Source organism: Colius striatus, chromosome 4, assembly GCF_028858725.1.
Source record: "Colius striatus isolate bColStr4 chromosome 4, bColStr4.1.hap1, whole genome shotgun sequence".
NCBI classification, from domain to species: domain Eukaryota; kingdom Metazoa; phylum Chordata; class Aves; order Coliiformes; family Coliidae; genus Colius; species Colius striatus.
The window spans coordinates 75,128,228-75,156,076 of NC_084762.1; the positions used below are offsets into that span (position 1 = coordinate 75,128,228).

At 36.2% G+C, this 27,849-nt stretch overlaps 1 protein-coding gene across 5 annotated transcripts in view; it reads left to right on the plus strand.

Annotated features, from left to right (window-relative positions):
• Positions 1–27,849, plus strand: part of VPS13B (vacuolar protein sorting 13 homolog B) — a 457,128-nt gene that overhangs the window by 269,272 nt on the left and 160,007 nt on the right. For all 5 annotated transcript variants that reach the window (XM_061995669.1, XM_061995671.1, XM_061995673.1 and 2 more), the window contains one exon: positions 537–648. In XM_061995669.1, coding sequence (XP_061851653.1) covers positions 537–648 — 112 coding nt within the window. The remainder of the gene's footprint in view (positions 1–536; positions 649–27,849) is intronic.

Genomic DNA, 27,849 nt, shown 5'->3' on the forward strand with positions numbered 1-27,849 from the left:
GAAAACAGATTTTTCTTCTTAGAGTACTTTTGTTACTGATGTGGAATTTGCTCTTCGTACTACATCTTGTTCTTTGTACATGTGTCAGATTTCAGATTCTCTAGTTTCAATCCTTGTGTTTGAACTTTTCATGTGTGTTGCAACCCATACCAAATGCCACTAGGATGACTATATTGTAGTATCTTGCAGTGTTTCACATCTAAAGGATCTAGGCCCATTTTAAAGAGGGTGCATAATTCACAGTATTTTACATGCTGATAAAAAAGCACCATCAAAAATGATAAACAAGATTTAGTTGTGTGATAAAGTTTTGTGGGAAATTAATTACAATAGTTTTGTATTTTATGTATCTAAACAGTGCTGTTGATTTCGTGGATTTTTAAAAATTATATGTTATTTGTTTTTCCTGAGCTGAACTGAATCTTTAGCAGACATTCTTATTTAGATTTTTTTTTTAACAAATATTTTTTTCAGTGTTTCTGCAATGTGCATTTGACTTTTAATCAAATACATATTTTCTCTTCTCTGATCTACAGCTAATCCAGCAATTAAAGAAGACACTTTGGTTCTCAAGATTGGATCTGTCTCTATGGCTCCTCAGGCTGACAACCCTCTTAGTAGAGCTGTGCTCAGAAAAGACATTTATCAGTAAGTGTTGGGGCGTTGGGTTTCATATATGGTCTCAGAAAAATTCATTTTGAGGGAAGTTAATTGATCAATAAAATGGGTACGTGCAGCCTGTAAAAATACTTTTCACATACAATCTTTTGATATTCAAAACCAGGTTTTTCTGATTTTCTTCACTTGTGGGCTTTCAAATCCATTTAGACAAATCAAGTTCTTCTGTGAAGTGCTGATGAATAACAGAATTTAAATGTCAAGTTGCTTCGAAGCTTAAGCTCACAGATGAGAACATTTTAAGAGGCTTTCTTTTATTCAGCTACTACTAAGTTCACCTAAGAGAAAAGGACATTTTTTTCCAACTACCAAAGTCCTCAGTAGCCATATAGTGTGAAGGAGATAGATCTTAATAATGTAAATCGTAAACATATATTCAAACTGTAGGATTCTTGATGTTGTGTAGATCAAAGCTGAGCGGAATGCAAACTTCTAAGGAGCTCTTTCCCAGTAAACACATTTTCTGAGAAAATGTCATGCTCTGGATTGTGTCACTAAGTATGTGCAAACCACACTAATCATATGTAGGCAGCAAAACTGGTGAACATATGTAATCAACATGATAAAAGTAGTATATGATCCTTAGTAGAGTTGGCACTGTTGCCAGACATGAAAGTATAGTTGCAAATAATACCAAGTGAGAAAAGTCACAGAAATACAGATGAACAAGTGTCTTATACTTCCCGTTGGTCTGTTTTTCAGATGTGGCAATATTTTTAACTACTTCATAGTGCTCTTCAATAGAAATTACAAACATCAAAATCTTTTCCCAGCAGTAAAACATTTACTGCCTAGAAAATGACAGCAAGTTTTACTTTTTGTCAAGACTAGGATTTTTAGAAGACCATGAAATATCTCCAGTTTCACTTCTGGTCACTTAGAAGTTGTAAGAGAGTCTTTGTATTTCCATGTGGAAACACTTAAATTAGTGTTTTTGCTAATATGTTTAGTTATAGTAGTTTATCTCCTTTTTTTATTTTATTTTTTTTAAATACACATTGTATCTATTGTATTATGGAGCTTTCATGAAAAGAAATCTTTCAGTCTGGCACCAGCAACAGCTTTGGGTGGCAAGGCCTGACCCAGCTCTCAATGTGCCCACAGATAAGAGATCTTCCCAGTATTTGCACAGGCTCTTGCTGCTTCTGCCCTCTCTCCCCAAGGAGACTCCCATCTGATATCTGATTTGAGAGTTACAGAACCAAATATAGCTTTTAGTTTTCTTCTCACAGCAACCAAAAATGTATCAGAAAAAATGCTATCATAAAGTACAACCTGCAAGTTCCAGGTTCTGTTAGGTTGTAATTTACATATAAAACCAATGAAGATGTAGCAGTTTACATTTTTGAGTGTGATATTTTTTCATCTCTGACTTTACAAAAAATGCAGAAATTCTTTGCTTTTCAAACCAGAAATCTCTCAGTTACTTAAAGGTTCTGACACTCTTTTGCATTATGTGTCTCTGGGACTTACATAGATAAATGTTCTGGACTAGATTTTCACAATGTATCCTTGGTTTTCATATTTTAATACATTTATTATATGCTCCAGTTCTCCTTTAGATAGCAAGGCACCAAATGGGTAAGGTAGAAATAAGCACCAGGCCACAGACATCTCATATGACTATTACTGGCTTCTTTGTGACTAGTCTTAACATCATGCTTCCCATGTCTCTTTCTGAGAAATGTTTGCTATTTTCAGTAATTTCATCTAACTGCTTCAGCGGCCATTCTAACTTCTTATCAGCTGTCAAATGACTCAGTCGTGTCTTCATTCCTTTAATCACTCAATTATAGTAGCTTTGACGTTTTTAAAACACAACAGTTTCAAGTTACTTCACAAAGTTTCATGAAACGATATTGATGTTGGTAGTAGGTGTTTTGGTTTTAGAAAGAGGGTTACTGTTTTGATCTGTTTAAGCAAACTTCAACACTTTCAAGCAATATAAATTATTTTATTAAATTAAAAATATGAAGATTTCATTTTGGAATCAAAGCAGATGCATTTTCTTACTACATATTCTTTGATCTAGAATGTACTGTAGTAACAGAAGCATGATTGAAGATAGCCATTAGTTTTCTTACATGGCAGTCACTGCAGTTAGGCCAGTGGAATTGTGAGTGGAGTTCATTTCACTATTTATCTGTTTTTCTTTGTAAAATAAGATAATACAAAAGTTTTTGTATTGTTGAGGCAGGACATGCAGCCTATATTCAAGGGAAAAACAACCATTGAAATATTTTTAACACAGAGCTGATATTAGTATTTGTTTCTTCAAGTATGAGATTTTGAACTTACACAGTATTTTCCTTTTTAAGCTGCCCATGGTAGATGGTACTAGATAGCAAAAATGTTTACTGGTGCTATTAGAGGATGCATTAAAATCAAGTAGTAAAATGACCAAGCCCACACAATGTGTAACTGATGTATTTTGGTGAAAGATTTCTTATAAATCTCAACAGAGGTACAAGTAGTACAATATCCAGTTTGACACTAAAAGAAATTACAGCAGCCTGTTGATTATTGAATAATTAGCTGCTACAGCATTCTAATAATCCCAACATGTCATCTTCTGTCTTTTTCCAACCTCTAGTCTCCCCTAATGTGCTGCTGCTGCTTTTAATATAATAAAAGAAGATAAATCATTGTCTGACCCACTGTCTTTACACTGTTTCTGGTGTGGGGATGCAAACTTAAATTGTGGTGTCACTTCGGTTTAAATAGTCTTCTGTTTAGGTCTGAACTACAACCACATGCAATTATTGTCACTTTTGTACAGTTCCATGAGAAAGAAGAATTTTTGCTTTTAATTTAGAAACTGTTCTTTTAGGAAAGGCTGAAAAACTTTTTCATGGCTAAAGGCTGAGTAGAATTTCCAAATAGCTTTTGAATTTGTCTCATAAATTAATAGATGAAAAACTGAATGTGCTCATATATCATTAAAAGGGTGCCAGTGCCTGAAAGTTATGACTGCAGTATGCTAAATAAACTAGGCCACTTCTGTCCTGTAAGCTGAAGTGACTCCATTTGTGTCTTAGGACAAATAGTTTACTTGCTTAACTTGGAGAGAAAGCTAAATTAAAATGGAATGTTGGAAAAATAATGTGGCCCAAAAATTTGGACACGGATTTTTTTTTTTTCAAGTAATTGTTGGAAGTTGGAAAGAAATTTCACTTTTCTTATACTATATAAAAATTAGTATAAAAATAAGTATTTCCTTTAGTAAAAAAGGAATAATTTCATTTAGACTATTAATACATGTAGTAAACAATCATGCATGTACCATAGCGGTAAATACGGGGCTCCTGGAAGAAGTACAGTGACATATTTTTATCCTAGGAATTGCTTTGTTTTCTCACAAATTTCTGGTTCTTAAAGTCCAGCTAAAGTGTATTTGCTTTCAGCAGAGTTGACCAGAGTTGTATGTTCCCATCAAGAAACTTCCAGTAGAGTTCCTATAGATAGGAAGGGACTAGAGAGCAGAATAGAGATTTTGGACAGGGATGCAAGTGAAGCAGCTGTCTAGTTTGGCTGAAGAGCAGAAAGAGCAATTAATTAAAACTGTGGACGAGTAAGATAGAGTAAATGAAATTTCGGCTGAGCGGGTGAGAACCATGTTTTTGTGGGTTTTAACTATCTGGTCATATTAAACTTGATACTGATGAGAGCTGCTGCTTGGAGACAACTCAGCAGGCTTCAGGAGAACAAGATAGTGTGGTCATTTCTTGGCTCGCATGATCAGACTCTGTATGTTAGAACTTTCGAAGTGGCCAAATGAATGATCAAATACATTTGACAAAACAGGGAAAAGTCTAGCAGTTTGGGGGAAGAAGAGTGCTGAGATAGGGAAATCGTGTTAATGTCTTGATGGAGTGAAAGTCTGCCAGTTATTTGATATCAGACAAATCACATTGGAGGGAAATGTTATAAATGCCGTAACTACAGGAAAAAAACAAGCATTTCTTTGGAGGGAAAAAAAATGCATTTCTCAGTCCTGGGCTCACTTTTGTTTGGCTCTCTGGTGTCTAAGAGACAAGTTCCAACTGAAGTTTTTTTTCTTCAAGATCTTCATAAAACTCTTTTCATCTATGTGTTCTTTAGTGCATAACAACAAAGGTAAGCTTCTGCTGCTGTGTAATGAAAATTAGAATTTTTCTGTATGCCATACACAGAGACCTATAGCAGTTATGTTGTTTGTAGCAATGCTTTGTTTGCTGTGGAGAGCATCAGTTGAGATTTCTTATTAGCAGTGAGCAGTGCTCTCAAAAGTTAAATATAAGTATTTGTGTGGAACGTGCTAAAAGTATAGTTAGGTGGCTGATTCTGTTATAAAAATCCAAGGGATGCATAGAATCATGGAATAATTTCACTTGGAAGAAATTTCTCTAGATCATCTAGTCCACCATCTGACCTAAAGCAAAATCAATCAAGTTGCTCAAGTCTTTCTCCAGACAACAAACCTAGTATATTATTTTGAGTATATTGAGGGATGATCTTATTAACATTTATAAATATCTAAAGGGTGGGTGTCAGGAGGTTGGGACATTCCTCTTTTCTATAGTAGATAGTAACAGAACAAGGGGGTAATGGGATGAAGCTGGAACACAAAAAGTTCCACTTAAACATAAGAAAAAACTATTTCACTGTGAGGGTGATGGAGCCCTGGCACAGGCTGCCCAGGGAGGGTGTGGAGTCTCCTTCCTTGAAGGTCTTCAAGACCCGCCTGGACATGTTCCTGTGCGACCTGATCTAGGTGGATCTGCTTCTGCAGGGCGATTGGACTAGATGATCTCTAAAGGTCCCTTCCAACCCATACTATGATTCTATGATTCTCTGATTATTTAGATCTGTTTGATAATCACTTGTCAAAATAACAGAGTTCAATTGATATAAAGCAATTCTGAGGGCACCAGGCCAGAAGATCCTTTTCCATGTATGGAGAAGCAAACAGAGTGGAATTTCTTGAGGTAGCTCAAAAACCAACATCCGCTTTGTTGTGCACCTTCATATGTTTTCCCTTTGTTGATTCTTTAGTTCTTACTCTTTTAATAAAATGGCTATTAAAGAATATCAGCATGAATAAATTTTAATGTTTTAAATAAATGCACTAATCTGTCTTTAGCCCTCTTAACCTGTTTTCTACCCAATTATTTCACAGTCTGTGTCAGAAGAATTACCTCAACATTCTGTGAGATAATTTTGTCACAGTATTTTCCTGTATATAAAAACAGTACAATTAAGCTGGGCATAGTTGGAATCCTTGGACGCTTCCAGTCAGTGGCAACATGACATGAAAAGAACTGAATTTAAAAAAGAAAGTGTTTATGCTGGGAGTTTATAACAATGGTATCATAAGTTGTGCTGAGCTGTCAGCACAACTGGACAGTATAAGTAGAAAACAGGCTGAGAAAACTTGATCAGAAGACCCAGCAATTATGTTTTTCTAACTGAAAAAATGAGAGAAAGTAAATGCATGGCTCTGCTTAAATATGAAGCAGCATGGAGTTGAAATTGAGATGTTATTTAGTTCTACTTCTATACTGGGGTAAGGGCCCTATTATCCCAAATACTGTGCAGATTGCCTGCTCAATTACATAGATAACTGTCATCCTCAACGTGGTTATTCTTAGCAAACCCTGATGTGAAACACTAATTAATAGAATTTTATGGAGGATCCTTTAACAGATAGAGTAAAATAATTCTGAGGTTAAAAGTATTTATAATATAAACATGAAATGGTTGACAAAGAGCACAGGCTGTTTGGAATCTTCTATGAAGAGGCTTTACTTAGAAAGTCTGGAATAAATATTGCTAAACTATCAAGTTCTGGAAATTTAGATGAACAAAATCACAAGCTTTCTTCAGCTTGGCCAATAAAGAACCTAATTGTTGTCTATGCTCAGGATTCATCATTTTTGAGATCCAAGGATTTCATTCATGTCATACATCAAAGCTTAATGGTTCAGGTCTGAATGTTCCATGGTCATTTTCATGTGTAGATCTTTCATAGATCAAAGCATAAAGCTGTCCTTAGACTGTTTTCAATTTGTGAATGTAAATCAAAATTCTTTACTCACTACCCCACCCCAAAAAAATTACATGTGAAAAGCTTAATCATTAAAAAGTAGCTGTAAATTATTTCTTCTTTTTTATATAAAACTTTTAATCAATAAAATCTTTTCTTACTATAAATTTATGTCATTTACTACTTTTTTTTTTTTTTGGTAGTTTCTTTCTTTTTAACTCAAAGATTTACAAACAACAAAATAATTATAGGGTTAATATAAAAATCTTCTGTTTATCTCCTGGGGCTTTGTCTGGAACATGCTGATAATAATCACGTAATGCGCATAATTGTTTAACAAAAATCCTTCAGTGAAAAAAAAGGAGTAATAAACAATGTTATGTGGATGTGCTGATAGTGCAGGAGTGAGGGGAAGGAAATGATGGAAGGAGTTTAAACAAGAAGCACATATATAGCCAGCAGTCTGTGTGGAAATATGTTTTTTCTTTCAAATGTGGTTTGGAAAATCAAATGGTTTTCAAAACTTTTCAAAAGCACCCACATCTATAAGAATCTTCTCTTCAGATTTTTTTTTTTGTTCAGTATTAAATTGCTGTGGGACATGTTTATATGAAAAAAAAAACTATACCTTTAAGTTATTACAAAAAGCCTGGATTTTCTGTAACTGTAGTATGAGCAAAAAGTTAAATTCTTGATGTCTTCCTTTTCAAACCAACAGTTTTTTTAAAAAGTTTTCTTTTTTACATAGAAGTTTAATATTCTAATAACTAAATTTCCCAGAATGTGGACCTAATAGGAGTAATTTTCTTTTAAGAGTTGGTTAAGGGTTCTAATAAAATGTATTTTCCATTTTATTTTTTTAATAGTTCATTGGAGATTATTTGGTAGACAAACAAGAAATTGGCTAGTACTGACCTGAGTTTCTTTAGACATCTTTGAATAAAGGCAACAAAGATAATCAATGAAAAAAATGTATGCATACATAGCTTTTGATTGAACGGGTGAGCAGCTTATTAAATTGTTCAAATGTACCATAGGGAATTAGAAAAAGTAAAAATTACAGTGCATCATTAAATCTCTATTGCAGTTTTTCTTTGATTTTAAAATGGTTACAACTGCATAGATAACGTTATATAAGAAAATAACTTAGGAAAAAATCAGTATTTCAAGGAGAGGTATTTCCTTTCTTGTATAGAAGTTGTGGAGCAGGGTTACATTAGAATCAATTACAATTCTTTTCTCCCCATGTAAAGGCAAAAAGTTTGTAACAATGAATATTTTAAACTGTCCCTGTACTTTATTTTCTAATTTTTCACATTTCAGACTCGGTTGTTTTTATTTTACAAGATCCATCTCCTTTTTTTCTCAGCAGAATTCTTGCTATAGTTAATTCAGATATACAATATTTTTATTATTAGTTAGTAATATTTGGCTTTCTTGTTGGAGTTTAAATCAAAGTATTAGTTTTAAATTAGAGGTTCTAAATATTGTCCTTTGCATTGTTAGCATAAAGACCTCTGGAGAATTGTCTTTATCTTCCTTAACAATCCTCTACCTTTCTCTGGAATAGAGTTTGGAAGTAAAATCTTTTCCTGCTCTATATTTCTCTCCTCTTCTCTCTTTAGTAGAGAAGGAAAAAAAAAAAAGTCTACTTAGACCTTTCACCCAGTAAAATATTCATATATATGGATAGCATTACATGGAAACACCACTCCTAATTAACATTGGCATGTTTAAGGCTATTGCAGCAGTTATTAATTTAAAAGCCTCAGTGGAAACTAATTGTAAAATAACAGCTGGAACTGCCCACTTAGTTTCAGAAATGTAGCTATTTAATTATCTAATACCAAAAGCTATTCAAAGCTAAATTTATATTTCGAATTCAGCTTTAAAAATGTTCAGCTTAGACTATCAATCTTATTTCTACTTGAAATTTCTTTGTAAGTTTTACTGGAATTTGCAATGATAGATAACTTATTTGCCTAAATACATATATTTGAAATACATTTGTTTATAATGTGATCATAAATTTCATAAGAAAATAATTTCTGCAACTTTTTCTCTCTTAATATGTCAGTGTGATCAGTATGGTGTCAATAAACCTACACTTTTTGTATTCCCTTTCACTTAGTGCACTGAATCTGATTCTTACAATAATTTTTAATTTGTTTGTGCAGTTCCTCATAGAAAGCAAAATGAAATATGTATTTTATCAAAGAGCACTTGGCATTACTGTATTATTTAAGCATCCATTTGTTGCTAATCGGGGCAGCTCTTTTTGAAACCTAATTAACTATGTCACGAAAAAAACATCAAGTAAATTTCAATAAAGAATTAATTTAAAGAAGTAACTGAAGAGAGCAAAGGTGAAGTCTGTGAAACTGTTAAAGTTATTTTTTTAATGTCTCTTAGTAATGCTCAAACAATGCATGTTTGGTTTTAATTAAAAAAACCTATTAAAAATAACCTCTCCTATCAGTAATTTTTTGTTACTTTCAGTGTTGATTTGTATTTGCACAAATGTGTTCTTCACCCTAACAGCATCCCAGCCCTTCACTGGGAGTGGGGAGGAGGAATTTAGTTTTATGGAGATTCAGAGAGGTGTGTTTATGTGTGCCCAAAAGTCCTGCTCTAGAGGTGGGCAAGATTTCAAAGAGCAGCTTCCTAGATCTCAAATCCCTTCAGATTTGACTGGGAAGATCATGGAAACTTGCTTCCATGTCAGGGAGGGACTCTGCTGAGGCATGATGCAGAGAACCACTCTGAGCTAGGGCATTTTCTGGAGGTGGCTTTTCTTTACCAGTGGTCTCTTTTGGCCTTGTGTACCAGTTCCAGATCAATACTTGGCTAGCTATGACTAGGTTGCACACAACACTTCAGCAGGCAAATATGATGATAACCTCATGCTCAGTGTTCACACTTGGCTTCTGCTATTTGCCTCACTCTAGTCCATTTGATTAACAGTTAAAGAGTTTCAGTGGAGTGAAGGTCTCAGTGCTTAGGAGAAAGATATTTCATTTTTCTGGTAAAGATACTGAGTTTACAGTGTGGTTATGATTTTTTTCATTTTTCAGTTACAACTCATTGTCATTAAAACCGGCATGTGATGTAGAACTAAGTTGGGGAAAAAAATTCAGTCTTCCTTTAAACTGGCCCATGGGTTTGGGTTGTGAAATTCTCAGGTCAGATAGTTTAGCTGGGAATTTGGGAGACAGGCATGAGAGAAGCATCTCTTCGAAAAAGGAGTCTACAAAGTGTTCAGTATCATATTTTACATCATTTATTGTAGCATGTACTCAGTTTCTTTGACTATTTAATCAAAATGCTATCATTTAACTGCTTATGGTTAGAAGTAAATGCAAGTTGTTAAATCTTTCACAAGGCCATTGCTTTCTCTGTTGTGCCAGTGTGTATACTTTGTTCTATAAAAAGGTTTCTCAGCTGTGAATGATCTTAACTGCCGTGTGTTCTGCAGAGTCAAGGCTAGGTTAAAGATACACAGCAGCCTAAGCTCAGAGTTTCTTTGGGCTTCTGATATTTCTAGCTGTCGCAGATACTGTTCTAACACAGTTAATTTGCTGTGTGGTATATATGGAGCTTTTCACATGAAGCTCCTACAGCTTCAGTTTTGAAAGTTGTAATATGTTTATGGTGACTGAGTGGAGGAGAGATTAGGATTTCCTTTGTTTGTACTGTTTTGAGGTGCTGTTTAACATAGAGGTTTGTTTTTCTAAAAAAAAAGTGCAATTCTGCTGTTAAGCAGCCAATCAAAATAGAATCAAGCAAATCAACAAAAATGGATTGTAGTTCTAATCCTTTACCATTTTTGTTATATTCTGTTATCATTTTATGTACTTTCATACTCTTCTATCATTTTATGTACTAAAATGCTCAATGTTTTGAACTACTTGCCTTGATATTTCTAGATCTTTAGGTGATAAATACTTGTGCAGCTTTATTTTTTATTGAGACCTAAAGGTTATTGCAGTTCTTGGCGTCTTCCCTCTAGGAAAAGTAGTTTCTTCTCCTTTTACACACTTTAAATTAACCCCTCAGAAATCTTACGTCTATGTTGCTTCTCATGCAGCACTGAAACACACCTTTTTCACTGAAGTCAAGTTGTGTAACTATTTGCTTCCCTTAACTGAAATAATGACCCTTCCTTCCATTTTAAAATATTTTTCGAAGTGCCCATTCTTCCCCAAATTAACTATTGATTTGCTACAGTGAAGAGAAAACATGTCAGGTGTTTGAAGAGCTCTTTGAGTAGGAAAAGTTTCTCACCCTCCGACAGAGGCAAGTGATGTGCAGGCTAGCCATGCACAGTGAAGTGTGACCCTGGGTTTTCTTGGGGCAACACATAGTGAGGTGGGTGCAATGTTCATTTTTAACATCACTTCACCCATAATCTTTGGGCAATCACTTTTGTGCCCACCTAGGTTACAAATCTAAACTCAAGCTGTTGTAAGACCTACTTCTCTTTGCAGCTCCGTGGTGTTGCTGGTTGTACTTCTGTATAGTGAGCTGGCTGGAGGAGCTGAAGGACCTCAAAAAGATTTGGGGGCATCAGGCAATTTTCTTCAGTCAGATCACTGGCCTGAGCCTGTTTGTTGTGTAGACACACAAGGATTTGCCCTAGCAGAAATGTAATATTGCAGCAGTCTGGGCTTCAATCAGCCTTATCTGCCATCAGGCTTTGGGCTTTTTAAGACAACACCAAATCTGACACTATTGAACTAAGTATTTTAATAAAATTCTCAGATTCAGCATTAACATTATTAAGCAGACTGTAACAGTTTTGAAAGGTAATCAGAGAAAAAAAAAATAAAGACGTTAAATACCATTTAAAAATTCCAGGATACCTTTTAACAGTTTACATACTCAGCAATGTGAAGGCAATGAAAAATTTTTCAGATAAGCTGTAAAACTGGAAAATAAAAGGAAATCTGAAAGCTAGAGTTATTTTATATGTGAGTTGTGTTGTATGTTTTATGTTATAAAGCAACATTATTGAAGTTTTTACATTTCTTCTTTCAAGTTACGTCCCTTTAATCTTTCTTTTTTTCTAACCAGGTAGCTTTATATTTTGCCTGTTATTGTAAAATACTGGGGAAAATGAGCAGAGCTATTTTGGTTTCTGTTAGTGTGGGAGAAAACAATTCCTTAGTCTTTAGGAATTATTGCCATTTTAAGAGTCAGAGTGGTCCTCTATACAAGTTATTTAAGCAATGTTTAGTTACATTACACCAATGACTTAGTTTCTTCCCAGGATATCCTTTGCTGATTCTTAAAATATAGGATTGAGTCCACGTATCAAGGTTACTTTTCTGCCTTATGTAATGAAAATTAACATCCAAAAGTCTTCTGATAAATAATTCATTCTAAAATAATTCCGGAAAGCTTTATAGAACTTGCTCTTCTGTACAGTTTTCTTTTTAACTGTTTGTGAGTAAATATAATTACCATCAGATTTGTTTCAACGAATGTTTTGTTTGTCGAAAAGTATTTTCCAGTAATATCTAAAACAGACTTTTTTTCTTTGTAGTATTTTTAATTATAACAGGATCTCAAGTTAAATATAATGCAAGTTGTGTGCTTCTGTTACTGGGAAAACCATATCCCATTTGTAATGAGACATTTGTTAACTTCTGTATACAGATTGCGGTTCATTCCATAAATATTTGTGGGTTCTCTGATGTCCCTCACAGGGTTTTATCTATGACAAATTCATACCACAGTTCTTAAACTACTCTTTGGATAGAAAATTTCTTTCTTTTGCATAACCATTTGCCAATATCTCTCTCTTTTCCATTTAACATTTTTAAGTATTCCTACTTTGGCTTTCAATGATTTAAGGAAAAGGATTATCAGAAATACACAAAATAATTATGTGTTTTTTAAGCATATTCCTCTGTGAGACACTATGCAAAGCTCCCATGACAAAATGAAATCCTTGTTAGTATTAACCTAAACAACTCACTTCATATTGTTTAAGTGAGTGTGGTTCCTTGCCGTTGCAGATTTTCCAAGATAGCTTAGTGGTCGACCACCTTAAGAACAATTAAATGTCATGCTCAATGCTTCTCTTATTTAAGCTCTAACTGTGCAAGCTACTTCATTATTGCTATTAAACCTGCTTGTATTTCAGTAAAAAGCAGATAAAAAAGTTCTATGCAGGGGTTTTATAGTATTGCAGAAGCTATTCTTTCTTACTCTTGTTTTGTTTTGAGGGTTTTTGTTGGCTTCTTTTCCATCCTTACAGATATAAATCTGTCAATATTTTTTTTTTTGGGACTGGTTCATATTCGTATGGGGTTTATTAGCTGTAGGACACAAAGACAAATGTAGCATTCTTCAGCCTCTCAAAACATTTTTCATGCCCTCTGATGCTTTTGGTTGTTAGGGTATTTTTCTCTTCTGGGAGAAGGCAATGGCTAACCGTGGTATGTTAATGGCTAACACAAGTGCATGCTGAGAGTAATAAAATGCAGAGATAGTATCAGGCATCTCCATTGAGTTCCATGTCAATGATTGACATAAATCCCAGAAACTCCATTTTTCTGACATGATACTGTGTTTTCTCCACCAATAAAAAATAAACAGCTGTGGAGGTGATACACATAGAATGTGGGAGTATATATGTATAGATATCTACATAGGAACAGAACAGATTTTTAACTCTTCCTCATAATCAAAGTTATTTAGCTATTAAGTGATATTATTTAATCTTTGTATGTGAGAGTTTTTTTAGGAAGAGGGAGAAACTTGTAGATTAGCTAATTCATCTGCAAAACAAATTTTAAACATTCTATTTTCAAGTTTAAGTTTGGATATGTATATATGTGTATGTATATATTCAATAAAAATTCAGAGAAATGCAATTTGCTGGTATCCATTGTTTCAGAGTTTCTTTTGATAAACTTTATTCTTCAGACAGCTTGCAATGGTTGATTTTCTATGCTCTTGGCATAATATAAAAATGCCTAATGTATTATGTAACTGCAAGTGTAGAAGTTGCTTTCTAAAAATATTTTTTAAAATCTGTGTGTTTTATTCTTCACACATAGCAGCTCATAAAAAAATTAAGCCACTGTATTTACTGACTTGGACTCAAACTGACTACAGATAATAGAATTTACTGCTTCCCAAATGGGCAGTGTAGTGAGCTCAGTATTTGTGTGTGTGTAGTGTCCTTGCTTTTTTGATTTTTTTATCTTCAAGCAGAAATTAAGACTGAGTTTGCTTCATAATCACCACAATTTATATGTTTTGAGTGCCTCATGGAGTCAGTTGAAGTACCTGACATTGTAATCTGTAGTCTTTATAGTCAATGTTGTGAATACACAGGAGCATTTTGAGTAGACGAGGGTGACTCTTGCCTGGTATTGCCTTGTAAGTGGAGCTTACTTAAAACTTCCATTAGAAAACATCACTAACAAGCTTTGTGTACATGCTGAATAGTAGACTTTAACCAATTTGCTATGACAGCTTTATACTTAATGTTTACAAAAGCAATGGTGTATTCTGTGGCTTCCTATGACAAGATATAGATTTCCAAGAATATTTTGTCTCCTGCTGCCAAAAGTTACCTCAGCAACAGTTCGCAGTGAATGACAATCCTCTTGAGTTTGGGCTCTGCTTGCTTTGTTCTGATTTTTACCTCTTCTCTCTGGTTCTCAAAGATTTTTATGCATTTTGTACCTTTGTCCTAAAGATGAGTTTTGAGGTCAGTTCCCTAATTGGTTTCATTTGTTCTGTTTTTCATTTTTCCAAGCATATTTTAAATATGTGGAAAAGCCTTTACACAAGTAACCCTTTTAAAGTGGTGTATCTGTGCACATGTAAAAGTTTCATTTCAAAAAGTTCAGTATATTGGTATCACAGCTTAAGATTTAGCAGTAGTATGCTTTCAAAACAAAAGTTTTTCGTCATAGAAGAAGCAAAAAGCTAAAGTCACTTAAATCCGAAATAACTATTTGTAAATTTAAATTGTAGTAATTCTATGTAATAACATGGAGGAATTAGGGCATTTAAAATGGAGCTCAAAAAGTGCAGCTTGTAGTCATAGCTTTGATACAGATTTTAAGGCAAGAATATGTGAATCAAAATTTCATCTGTAAACTGACTGTCCAACCAGATCTCTCTCGAAGTTTTGCTGCATCCTCACACATCTTCTAGATGTTTCCCTAAATTAGTTAAATATATTTGTGAAAAAAAATCAGTCATTTCAGTGATGTACAAATTACTTCTAAATAGCTTTAGTCTATTGTTTCTTTCAGAAGATTTTCTTTGTGGAAGAATTTATCTCTCTCATAAGGGCGCTGGAATATTTGGAAATAGGTTAGGTTACTTGATCAAGAGGGCTTTAAACTAAAAGACTTGGGAGGTGAGGGGAGACGCAACATAGAACAATCTATCCTATCTAGCAGGGAAAACGGGCAGGGCAGGGAACACCATGATAAGTGCCCCTCGTCAACACACTGTGCTGAGATGCAGAAGGCTGATCTCCCTGAGGGAGAGCCAAACCAGGGAGGATCCTCCTGCATCCATCCAGGGAAACTTGTGTGTTTGAGTAAGCCCCTGTGCTGCCTGTACACCAATGCACGCAGCCTGGGGAATAAGCAGGAGGAACTGGAGACGTGGATGTGTATGCAGGGCTACAACTTCATTGCGGTCACAGAGACATGGTGGGACAACTGCCATGACTGGAGCACAGCCATAGAGGGCTATGTATTGTTCAGGAAAGACAGACTGACAAGGCATGGAGGTGGAGTTGCTCTCTATGTGAGGGAGCACTTAATGTGCATTAAGCTCTGCCTGGGTGGGGATGAGGGATAGTTTGAGTGCTTGTGGGTGAAAATTAAGAGTCAGGATAAGGTAGGTGACACTGTTGTAGGAGTTTGCTACAGGATACCTATCAGGAGGAGTAAGTGGATGAGGCCGTCTATGAACAGTTGAGAACTGCCTCACAGTCTCAGTCCCTGGTCCTCATGGGGGACTTCAACCTCCCTGATATTTTTGTCAAAGCCACACAGCCAAGTGCACACAGTCAAGAAGGTTCCTAGAGATTGTTGGTGACAGCTTCCTGTCAAAGATGATTGAGGAAACGATGAGGAGGGGTATGCTGCTTGACCTGGTACTGACAAATAAGGAGGGTCTGGTTGGGGATGTGAAGGTTGGAGGCAACCTTGGCTGCAGGATCCATGAGATGACAGAGTTCAAACTCCTGTATGGAAGAGGCAGGATACAAAGCAGCACTGTGACCCTGGGAGCTGACTTTGGCCTCTTCAAAGACCTGCTTGGAGGAATCTCTTGCAATAAGATCCTAGAAGGTAGAAGTGCTCAAGAGAGATGAGCAGTCTTCAAGCACCACTTCCTCCAAGCTCATGATCAGTGTGTCCTCACATGTAGGAAAGCAGGAAAAGGAGGAACGAGGCCTCCATAGATAACAAGGATCTGCTGGGACAACTCAGGCAGAAAGCAGTCATTTATGAGAGGTGGAAACAGGATCTAACCTCTTGGGAAGAATATAGGAAATTTGCCAGAGTTTGCAAGGGTGCAACCAGGAAGGCTAAACCCCTTCAAGAATTAAATTTAGCCAAGGAAGTTAAGGAAAATAAGGAGATTTTTCAGGTACATCAGCAGCAAAAGAAAGATTAGTGGGAATGTGGGCCCACTGCTGAACACAGAGGGTGTCCTGGTGACAGAGGATGCAGAGAAGGCCAAACTACTGAATACTTTCTTTGCTTCAGTCTATACAGCCAAGGCCAGCCCTCAGGAAGCCCAGTCCAGCAAGGATAGTAGAATATCCTGGACAAGAGAGGACTTTTCTTGGGTGGAAGAGGTTAAAGACTTGCTCAAGCTTAACACTCTTAAGTCAATGAGTCCTAATGGGATGCATCCAAGAGTGCTGAGGGAGCTGGCTGATGTGGTTGCTAAGCTGCTCTCCATCATTTTTGAACATTCATGGAGGACAGATGAGGTGCCTGAGGACTGGAGAAAGGTCAGTGTCACTCCAGTCTTCAAAAAGGGCAAGAAGGACAACTTGGGAAATCTACAGGCCGATCAGCCTCACCTCCATCCCTGGAAAAGTGATGGAACAACTCATCCTGAATGTTATCACTAAACATATGTAGGAAAAGATGGTTATCAGGGGGAGTCAACATGGCTTCACCAAGGAGAAATCCTGTTTGATCAACCTGATAGCCTTCTACAAGGACACAACCAGCTGGCTAGATGAAGGGAGAGCAGCGAATGTCACCTACCTTGACTTCAGCAAGCTCATCAGAAAGCTCAGGCAGTGTGACTTGGATGAGTGGACAGTGAGATGGATCGAGAGCTGGCTGAATGACAGAACCCAGAGGATGGTGATCAATAGCACAGAATTGAGTTGGAGGCCCGTGCCCAGTGGAGTTCCACAGGGATCGGTTCTGGGCCCAGTCTTGTTCGACATCTTCATAAACGACTTGGATGAAGGGACAGAGTGTACCCTCAGCAAGTTCCCTGATGACACCAAACTGGGAGGACTGGCTGATTCCCCAGAAGGCTGTGCTGCCATTCAGCGGGATCTTGACTGACTTGAGAGTTGGGCAGAGGGGAACCTCATGAGGTTCAACAAGGACAAGTGCAAAGTCCTGCATCTGGGAAGGAACAACCCCACACACTAGTACAGGCTGGGGTTCAAACTGCTGAAGAGCAGCTCTGCAGAGAGAGACCTGGGAGTCCTGATTGATAATAAGCTAAATATGAGCCAGCAATGTGCCCTCGTGGCCAAGAAGGCCAATGGCATCCTGGGATGCATCAAGAAGAGTGTGGCCAGCAGGTCAAAGGAGGTCCTGCTTCCCCTCTGCTGTGCTCTGGTGAGGCCGCATCTGGAGTCCTGTGTCCAGTTCTGGGCTCCTCAGCTCAAGAGGGACAGAGAACTTCTGGAGAGAGTCCAGTGCAGGGCCACCAAGATGATGAGGGGACTGTAGCCTCTTCCTTATGAGGAAAGGCTGTGTGAACTGGGGCTGTTTAGTCTAGAGAAGAGGAGACTGAGGGGGAATCTCATTAATATTTATAAGTATATAAATAGTGGATGTCAGGAGGTTGGGACATCCCTTTTTTCTATTGTATCTAGCAACAGGACAAGGGGTAACGGAATGAAGCTGGAACACAAAAAGTTCCATTTAAACAAGAAAAAACTGTTTCACTGTTCAGGTGAGGGAGCCCTGGCACAGGCTGACCAGGGAGGTTGTGGAGTCTCCTTCCTTGGAGGTCTTCAAGTCCCGACTGAACATGTTCCTGTGTGACCTGATCTAGGTAGACCTGCTTGAGCAGGGGGGTTGGACTAGATGATCTCTAAAGGTTCCTTCCAACCCCTACCATTCTATGATTCTATGAAATTTACTTTGTCAAAGTTGTTAGTTCTTGAAAACTTCCTCTAATGGTTGTAAGTAAAGGAAAATGTATTTGACTTTTAGGTGTGATTCTGTTGGTCATACCTTGAGAAAAAGAAATGATTTAGTACAGAGGAGATGAAAAGTGCTGGTGGGGATGTGGTTTGTTCAGGAGGATATTTTATTTTCATAATGGAAGAGAAAGATATTCAAAAGTTTTTTCTGAAAGAGAAAAAGCCTATAACAGATCTGTGGAAAGCTGAAGGGGTTTGATACTGTGGTTCTCAAGCAATTGACAGGAAACCTATAAATACCCCATAAGAACAAGGGAATTTGAGTGCACTCTGTATTTTGTTATGTTAAAAAATTCTCTAAGCAAAGGAAGGAGAAAACTTACCAGATAAATGATGCTTTTGCCTGTGCTTTGATAAAGCCACCTTGATTCTTCAAGTGATATTTTATAAAGAGAAGAGAGGAGAAACACACATTATTCAACATAGCTCTTATTTCAATAACTTTATGAATAGTATCTGCCTTTTGCAGTCCTAAGAATCAGTGAGAATAAATTAAGACATTTATTTGTGTTTTACTTTTTTCCTCTTTTTCTAAACTGTATTTATAAGTAAATTCCTGTTCAATATATCTTGTTTGGCATAGATGCATACTGAGTTTGGAATAATAAGTGCCATTAAAAGTAGTTTAATGAAGGCAATACTGATTTTAACATGAAAGGTAATATATTTCATAATGAATGTGGAATGAGTTTTCTACCAGGACAGTTTCCCAGTTATATTTAAATAGAAAAAGCAGTGGAAAGACTTCAGAAAAGAATTAAAGGGGAGATAATTTTTAAGACTTTGTTATTGACATATTTTACAATATCATATACACTATTTTAACACTAGTTCTAGCTTGCCATTATGAATACAATGATTCTGCAAAAAGAAAAGGACAATAAAAGTGGCATCTGGAGAAACTAATTTAATCAATACCAAAGTTAAGCATGAATTGACTTGGAAAGTTAAATATTCATGTTTTAGAGTTGTTTCTGATTGTGTTATGTATACTATAAACATTATGACAATATGCACTTGCTGAAACGATGGATTAGTCCACATTATTAACATGAAGGAAAAACTGGTATGTATTTAATTCAAGTGTTCTGTACTACTTTATTTAGAACTTGCTTGATGTCCAGGTAAGAGTTTGATATACTGACACAACAGTGAAAAGAAATCCTATCCCATGTGAGTTAATTAAACCCAGGGTGAACAGTATGCCTTCTAGTTTGTACTATTGTACTAGGTTGTACCGCAGCATTTGAAGACATTCCAAGCATCAAATAGGAATAATTTCTTCACTGTGAGGGTGACAGAGCACTGGAACAGGCTGCCCAGATGGGTTGTTGAGTCTCCTTCTCTGGGGACATTCAAAACCCACCTGGATGAGTTCCTGTGTGACTTACTCTAGGTGGTCCTGCTCAGGCAGGGGGGTTGGTCCCTTCCAACCCTTAAGATTCTGTGATTCTGAGAAACTGAACCTCAGTACTTCCAGGTGAATTTAGAAAACATCTGAAAAGTTTGAGATTTTGTACCACTAAATGATGTGAATCAACTAAAACAAAGCAAAATATAGGATGAAAGCAATGGGAAAATTGCAGGATTATTTACTTTAGCTATGCAGTAAACCAAGTACACATGAAATATTTGAAAAATTCAAATTAAAGATGCTTTTAATTCCAAACAGCATTAAGTTTTGAGATAAAATTATTTCTACCATGAAACAAAAGCCTAAAAGTCTTCAGGTTATACTGTATTTAGGCTCTTTTTGCTACCCCCCACCCCAGACTTTCACTCTACTCACACTCTTCAAGCCCTCTTTCTACTGAATCTGTTTAGAGAAATTGTATTCCACTTGTTTTTTCTAGAAACATTTGACATCCAAAAATACCATACAGACCTTCCTTTGGAATTATCTGTACTTACCATTTATACAGTCTGTCAACTGTATATTTATACTAAGCTCCCTGAATTTTGGTGAATGCTCCAAAACTATAATGAGATTCCTCAAACTGTCTAAACATTAACCAGTATAAGAATGAAAAACTGATCTTTAAAAGTTCAGACTTGCTCATGCTGTTATGTTTGCTGAGGAATTTAAACAATAAAATTACCAAAGTAATTAAACAGATGACGTCTAAGTGCACAGCTGCAAACTTAAACTTTGTTTCATTTGTGCCCCTTTTGTTGAGAGACAGGAATTATAATTTACTATACCATACCTTACTGTGATAGGATTATTCATACTGTGTTCTAGCTACAAGTCTAGAAGATAGCTTCACTGCAGAAGTTCTTCAGCTTCTTTGCAGGCAATTACTGTACCAGAGCCTTTGCAACAGAGGGCTACTTTAAATGTCTGGTCATCTCACAGGATATGCAGAGCATTTCCTGCCTGTAGTACTAGAGGAAAGAAGCACGGGGCCAAAATGCTTGATGTGTGATCTATTGTAATTCCTTTCATGTGTTTAGTTGCTTTTATATGATCAATGCATTGCTACTAATCCTGACCTTGGTGTGGTCCAGTCCACTAAAATCTAACCTTCGTAAATAGCAAAATGGCATTATAGTCAACTGGCACCACCATTGTAATTAATGGGCAGGAGGGAGTGCTGTTGTTTTTGTCTCTGAGTATGTACCTTCTGGGTTTCAAAATAATACCTAAATAATTACAGAAATAGTATCTCAATTTAAAAATGCAGTAATTAATTTTTATACATATTTCTATATATTTGCGTTCTTATAGCACCATATATTGAATAATCTTTAGATGTTTTCTATGCAATTAATTATGTTCACATCATTTTGGTATTATGCCACAATATATATGAAGACATTTAAGAGATTAATTTTGTTGGTTAGAGTCACAGAATAAGTAAATTTAGAGAGAATAGAAATAAAATCTGTCTCTCCTGTTTTCCTTTGGAATGCTTTAGCCTTGAAGAAAAGGAAATGTGTCTTTCAAGCCCACAGGAGGCCTGCCCAAGCAGTCTCCTTGGACTCAAACTGTGTTGTGCACAGCATACGAAGACCTGACAGATTAGGTTTTTCACCTCAAGCGCTAACCAAGACAGTATTTTCTTTTCATTTTGAGAGGATATCAGCCACATGTGCAAAATAAACCGTTGAATTTAGTTCTCTAGATTTCTTCTTAAAAACCAAATATTTTTCTCTTGTATTATAATAGCTTAATGAAAATCAGCTTTTTAAGATGAGTTTGGATGAAAGTGAGTATTGGTGTGACTCAGTAGTTGCAGTTGATGAAACTAGTCAAGTAAAGAGCATAAAATAATTATCCAAAAGAAAAGTGATTGTAATTTTAGACTTTCATCTCTGAGCAGTTTGTTTAAGAACTGAGAATTTTGTCTGTTGTCTGTTTTTAAAACAAAGTTCACAATGTAATTGTAAAGAAAGATCTATCTACTTTAGATTGTCAAGAAAGAGCTATGCTGAAAAGTATTAGTAAAAAGAAAATAGTGTATTTTAGTAAGATTTATTACTATTATTATTTTCAATTAAAAAAACTATTACTGCACAGCTGGGCAAGCCTAGAAGCAACGTGAGGATAAATCTGTGTTTCTATCTATCTCATCTACAATTGTTTCAATTGTGACTGTTCAATACCTAGCTTGGAGATATTTATTTATTTAGTTGTAGGAAGAGTTTTTCTAATTTTTCTGAAATTGTTATCTGACATGTTGTTGTCTATTCCAGACTCTTGACACTAAGGAAACTAAAAGACATTTAATGACACTCAATTAATCTTAGTGCTCTTTTATTTTATGATCTTCCCTGAATGGTCATGAGTGTAGATGACTTGTTCTGTACATCCAATCATCTTTCAGGGTTTTTTCTACCAGTACTTGAACATTCATGTTTTGAAGAATACCGTAGCTCAAACTTATCCATAGTTGAATTGGGAGTGTTTTTGATGACTTGAAAGTATCAATTTCCATAATTTCTTCAATATGCTTATCCATGTGTTACCATAATGTCTTCATGGCTACATCCTGTTTAGCTTTTTTACACTTATACTGGTTCCTCTCTTCATCATGATACTCATCAGTAGGTATACAGAACAAAAAAGGAACCAGTGCCCAAGAGACACATCAGACACTTCAGAGCATAGGAAAATTACTCATTATGCTTACACTTTTGCTTCACTATTTCAGCTGCTTGAAGTAGTCTAGCACAAAGGAAATTTTCAACAAGTAATCTATCTCTAAGTTGATTTATGTCTATTCACAAAAAGCTATAAACACAAAAGCTAAAACATTTTAGAGTTAAAAATGTGACCATTGATGGCTACAAAACATTAGGTTAGAAGTCAATTATTAACTTCTTCCTTTTTGTTAGTAATGTGCTGTCTTTGTCTGCTATGTAAATGTTTAAAAGTTGTCATTTTTATTTTGCTCATGGAGCTAACACTGATGTTCTCCATTTATGAGGATCTTCACATCTGAAGATGAACCCAGGCACCTTAACCACTTTGACTTATAGGACGCCCATGGGTTTGGAGACCTCATTAATACTTAGAAGTGTTTGAAAAGTGTATGTCAAGAGAATGGGATGACAGTTTTTTTATAGTGTCCAGTGGTAGACATGGTAATGGACATAAGCTGGAACACAAAAAGTTCAATTTAAACTTAAGGACATATTTCTTTCCTGTAAGGATGAGGGAGCCCTGGCACAGACTGCCCAGGGAGTGTGGAGTTTAACTTCTCTGTAGGTTTTCAAAACCTGCCTGGACATGTTCCTGAGTGACCCGATCTAGTTGGACCTGTTTTGGCAGAGGGGTTGGACTAGATGAACTTTAGAGGTCCCTTCCAATCCCTAGCTTTCCATGATTCTGTGATTTAATGTTTCTGTGGATAATGCTGAGGTGTCCAGCTCTGCAGAACACAACAAGAGGGCTAAACAGAGGGATTGTCATTTTCACTGTTGAATAGATTCTGGTAAAGATTAGATATGCTAAAATAAAAAGCGATTTCATTTGAACAAATAACATCAGTTGCTAATCAGTAAAGCATTAAACAAAGGTGTTTTACTGTACTCAGTTTATATTTGTATTTAATAAAAATTTGCTGGTATCCAATCCAGAGTATGCTGCCAGCAAGTGTGGAGATGGGGCAGTAGTGTACTTCTGAGGCTGAGCTCGAGAGGAGCAAAGGAACAGCTGCCAGCAAAGCTGATCATATGTGGCATCATTTCCAGGGAAAAAGAGACAGAAACAGTGAGAATTCGAGTTTACTTCTGACAGTATTCAAGAGCCTGACCCAGACTAAAACAAAGTGTTTGCAATATCCCTGCAGTCATAAAACACTGTGTTTGTCAAACCACAAATGAGTCTTGCTGTGGACAGATTGACAGTATGGGGAAGCAAAGCTGAAGCTACCCTTCGTGGAAGACATGGAGCTCACTCAGTATGGCAGAATATATACTCAGGATTGTGTACAAAATTTTAAAATTTGTCAAGACCCTCCTTTCTTGTTTAAGCATGTCTCCTCCTCTCTTGCCATAGTAGATTTTTTTTTACCTGCTGCTTTTCTTTAATTACAGTGTTAGTACCATGATCTCATCTTTCTTCTCCTGCCTGTCTACTTCTGTGCTCTCCATTTTTCTGCTTAACTTCTCATTCTTCTGTTGATTTTCCTCACAAATATAAATTTTTACTATCTTTTTAATCTATTTAGAATTAGACGAATTTAAGTCTTCCATCATGAACTGTCATGCTACAGGATTTCTTTTATTCCTATTCTAAGGTAGTAAGTACATATGTTCTGTGATGTTGGGGAAGTTTCATTTCTCTACCAGTGTCTCAAGCATTAGCTTTCTTGCCTGTGACAGACATCTACTTGCTATCATCTAAAACAAAAGAAAAGAAAAAGAAAATAGTTGCCTTTCTTTGGAAAGCTGGTTCCCGTCTGGAGTTTTACTAATAGAAGCTCAGAGATTTGAAGGGCCGGTAGTATTATAGATGCTCTAGGTATACCACATATTTGTGCCGTGGCCTTTTTAACATCTGTAATACCTCACTCCAAATGGAGTTGTGATCTATTACTTTCCTAAGGAGTACTTGTTTCAATTTTCCATCTTTGGTATAACACATGTGATGGCCTTGTTGAAAATAATAAGCGTCATGTTTTAACCCCAACCAGCAACTAACCACCATGCAGCCACTTGCTCACTCTTACCTTCCCCAGTGTGATGGGAAGGAGAACTCAAATAAAACCGATGGTCTGGGATAAAAGCAGTTTAGTAATTGAACAATTTTATTAATGAAACTTTAAACAATTAGATATAGCAGTAATAATAGTAGTAATGAGAAGAAAGATAAGGAGAGTGAAACAAAACCCATGAAGCACAAGTGATGTACAGTGCAACTGCTGACCACCTGCTAGGTGATGCTCAGGCAGTCCCTGAGCAGAGATCTGCCCCTCCCAGACAATTCTCCCTAGTTTATATCCTGGACATGATGTCATATGTTATGGAATATCCCTGTTTGGCTCAGCTGTCCTGGCAGTGTCCCCTGCAGCCTTCTTGCTGATAGGGCATGAGAAGAGAAAAAATCCTTCACTTAATGTAAACACTACTTAGCAGCAACTGAAAACATCAGTGAGTTATCAACATTATTGTCATCCGAAATCCAAAACACAGCACTATACCAACTGCTAAGAAGACAAAGTCTCAGTCAAAACCAGGATAGTAAGTTAGGAAACTGTATTGAATTGGATCGGGGAAAAGGCAGTTAAGGAGCATTAGGTCAGTGAGAAATATTGCTGTGATTTCTACACTAGTTCATTTACATCATAGATGATAGGCTTTCAGATTACACTTGCCCTTTTGAGATGCTGAGAGTTACAGTTTACTTTAGTGATAGTCTTGGCAGTGTGAAGTTGGTGGTTGGACTCAGTGATCGTAAAGGTCTTTTCCAACCATGATGATTCTGTGATACGTTTGGGCTGGGAAATCACAAGCTTAAGCAGAAGTAGTCCTCTTGCATAGCATCTATATCTGTGTCCAATAAGATGCCACTGGTTCTACCTCTATAAAGTAGAGAGTATATATTGATCCAAGTGTGCTATCTGTTTCTTTTTTAAATTTGACTAGAAAAAACTCTTTAACACCAGACAAAAACTTTAATAATTGAAATTGGATAGATAGATTTGTCATCTCTGTACCTGGAAGCAGAAATCAGTACACACAGAGAGGTAGTAAGTGTTAAGAAAAATTATCTGTTGCTTGTAAAGTTTGTGAATATTTCACACTCATTACATCATGTGTAGACTTTATATGCCAATTTTCTTTTTGTAGATCTCAGATGAGCTATAAGTGAATACATTTAACTTCTTTACAGTGGGTCACAGAATTATGCCTATTCAGCAGCATGTAGTAACTGCTTCAACATGAGCTGTTTCCTATATAAACATACAAAAAGCCTGACCCAGACTAAATCAATTTAAGAAAGAAAAACATTAAAGCAGTGTTCCCTGTTACATGCTTATGGTCATCTTTGGTTGCTTATGATCTTACTGTATTATTGACCAACTGTTGTATTCTACACCACCTGTTCAGATGACAGTGAAGTTGTTTTCAGAAGGAGGAAGCAATTAAAATCATAACCCCTGCAGTACATTTCATCTGGTAAAACAGTGTTTATGCTGGAAGTAGAGAAGTCATGGATTTGGCTTACTTGGATTCCCTCATTTTACTTGCTACAAGGATTTTGAAAGCTGCAGAAACAAAAAGACCGCAGAGTTAATATTTAGCATGTATACTTAGATTAGACCGTTTCTGCCATGGTTTAACTTCTCATCCTTCGAGGAAGTATACAACTAATAGTTTCTGTATGTACTTGGGAGAATAATTGTTATGGAAAACCAGAAATGAGTGCTTAAGGAAAGGCATGTATGTATATCATTTATTTCAGAATGGAATATATTTAGATCCTTGTATAAAACTGTCAGGATGTACTTTCTGAAAGAAATAGTCAGCTTAGTCAAAACATCAAGGCATTATAAGTAAGCCTCTTGTTTTACCTGTATGTGTAAAATATGTGTCTTTGAAATGGAAACAATTTTTCGTGCTTGGATTTCAAAGACATATCTGAAGGATCAGAAGAAGAGTTTTGTATTGTAAACAGGATATTGTTAATAGTAGGAGCAGAATGAAAACACAGTTTTAATATCAGCATAGAAGTATTAGGCTGTGATATCTCAAATCAGTACAAACATTATCCAGTCCTTGAGATTTTATGAAATTAATTGAATCAAATAAGAAAAGATCCTGTGGACTAGTGTAATGCACTAGTACCTTGTTTCTGAGTAGTACCTCTGTGTATTTTACTACACCTAAAAATGAATGCCAAAAAATTATTTCATTGGGATTTATATTTAAATCAGTACATTCATGAAGAGAAGTAAGCTATTGTCACAATGTAGAGCTACAGATTGGTACATATGGCTGCATTTTACTCTAGGATTTTGATTCACTGTAGCCTCTTCCTTATGAGGAAAGGCTGCGGGAACTGGGGCTGTTTAGTCTGGAGAAGAGGAGACTGAGGGGAGATCTTATTAACACTTACAAATATCTAAATGGTGGGTGTCAGGAGGTTGGGGCATCCCTTTTTTCTATAGTAGCTAGCAACAGGACAAGGGGTAATGGGATGAAGCTGGAACACAAAAAGTTCCACTTAAATATAAGAAAAAACTATTTTACTGTGAGGATGAGGGAGCCCTGGCACAGACTGCCCAGAGGGGTTGTGGACCTGCCTGGACATGTTCCTATGCGACCTGATCTAGGGTAACCTGCTTCTGCAGAGGGGTTGGACTAGATGATGTCTAAAGGTCCCTTCCAATCCTACCTTTCTATGATGATTCTATGGTTGTGCTGAACAAACCTAAGGAATATAGTGTTGGATTTAGCTTAATGCAAGTTATCAAGCTGCTCATAAAAGAACGTAGTATAAATGTTCCTTACTGTGAAGTACAATAGAGAGGAATTCATTATGCAGGTGAAACTATCATCATATTACATGTTTTATATACTTAAGCAGATTTAATAAAATATGTAATTTGATGCTTTATTTTCAGTGATATTTGACAAAACAGATGTTCCAGTATTTACTTGCATAAGTCTGTAATATAAATGCTGGATCATACAATAATCATACAATGTGCTTTTAAAAAAGAAAAACAAAAAAAAAACCCAAACCCAACCAGAACCCAGAACTGCTTTCATATTGATGAAATAATGCCTAGAAAGAATAATAAAAGACACAGTTGTTGCGGTTAAATCTCTGTATGTGGAATGTTGACAAACACATTCTTGAGTTTTAAGAAACCACATTTAATTTTCAAATACCACTACTGACATAACAGATTTTCAGTGTGTTTCTGCTAAGCATTTAAGAAAGTTATAAGGCTCCTGAAAAATGCCATCACATTGCCTCACTAGGAATGACTTGATGAAAATGGGTTTTCTGCTATTCACATGCCTGTATGGAAAGATAGGATTAATTACTTAATTTCCTTAGTGCTAGCATGTACCCTTGGTGACAATGGCAATAGTATTTGCTGTTTCAACTGTGTTTAGATTTGACCAGCATTGGGATTTCTCTTTGAAATAGGTTGCATATACAGGTTGCATATCTATACTTACAGATTGCATGCAGTGCACGTGTCAGAGATTGGCATGTATTGATTTAATCCTT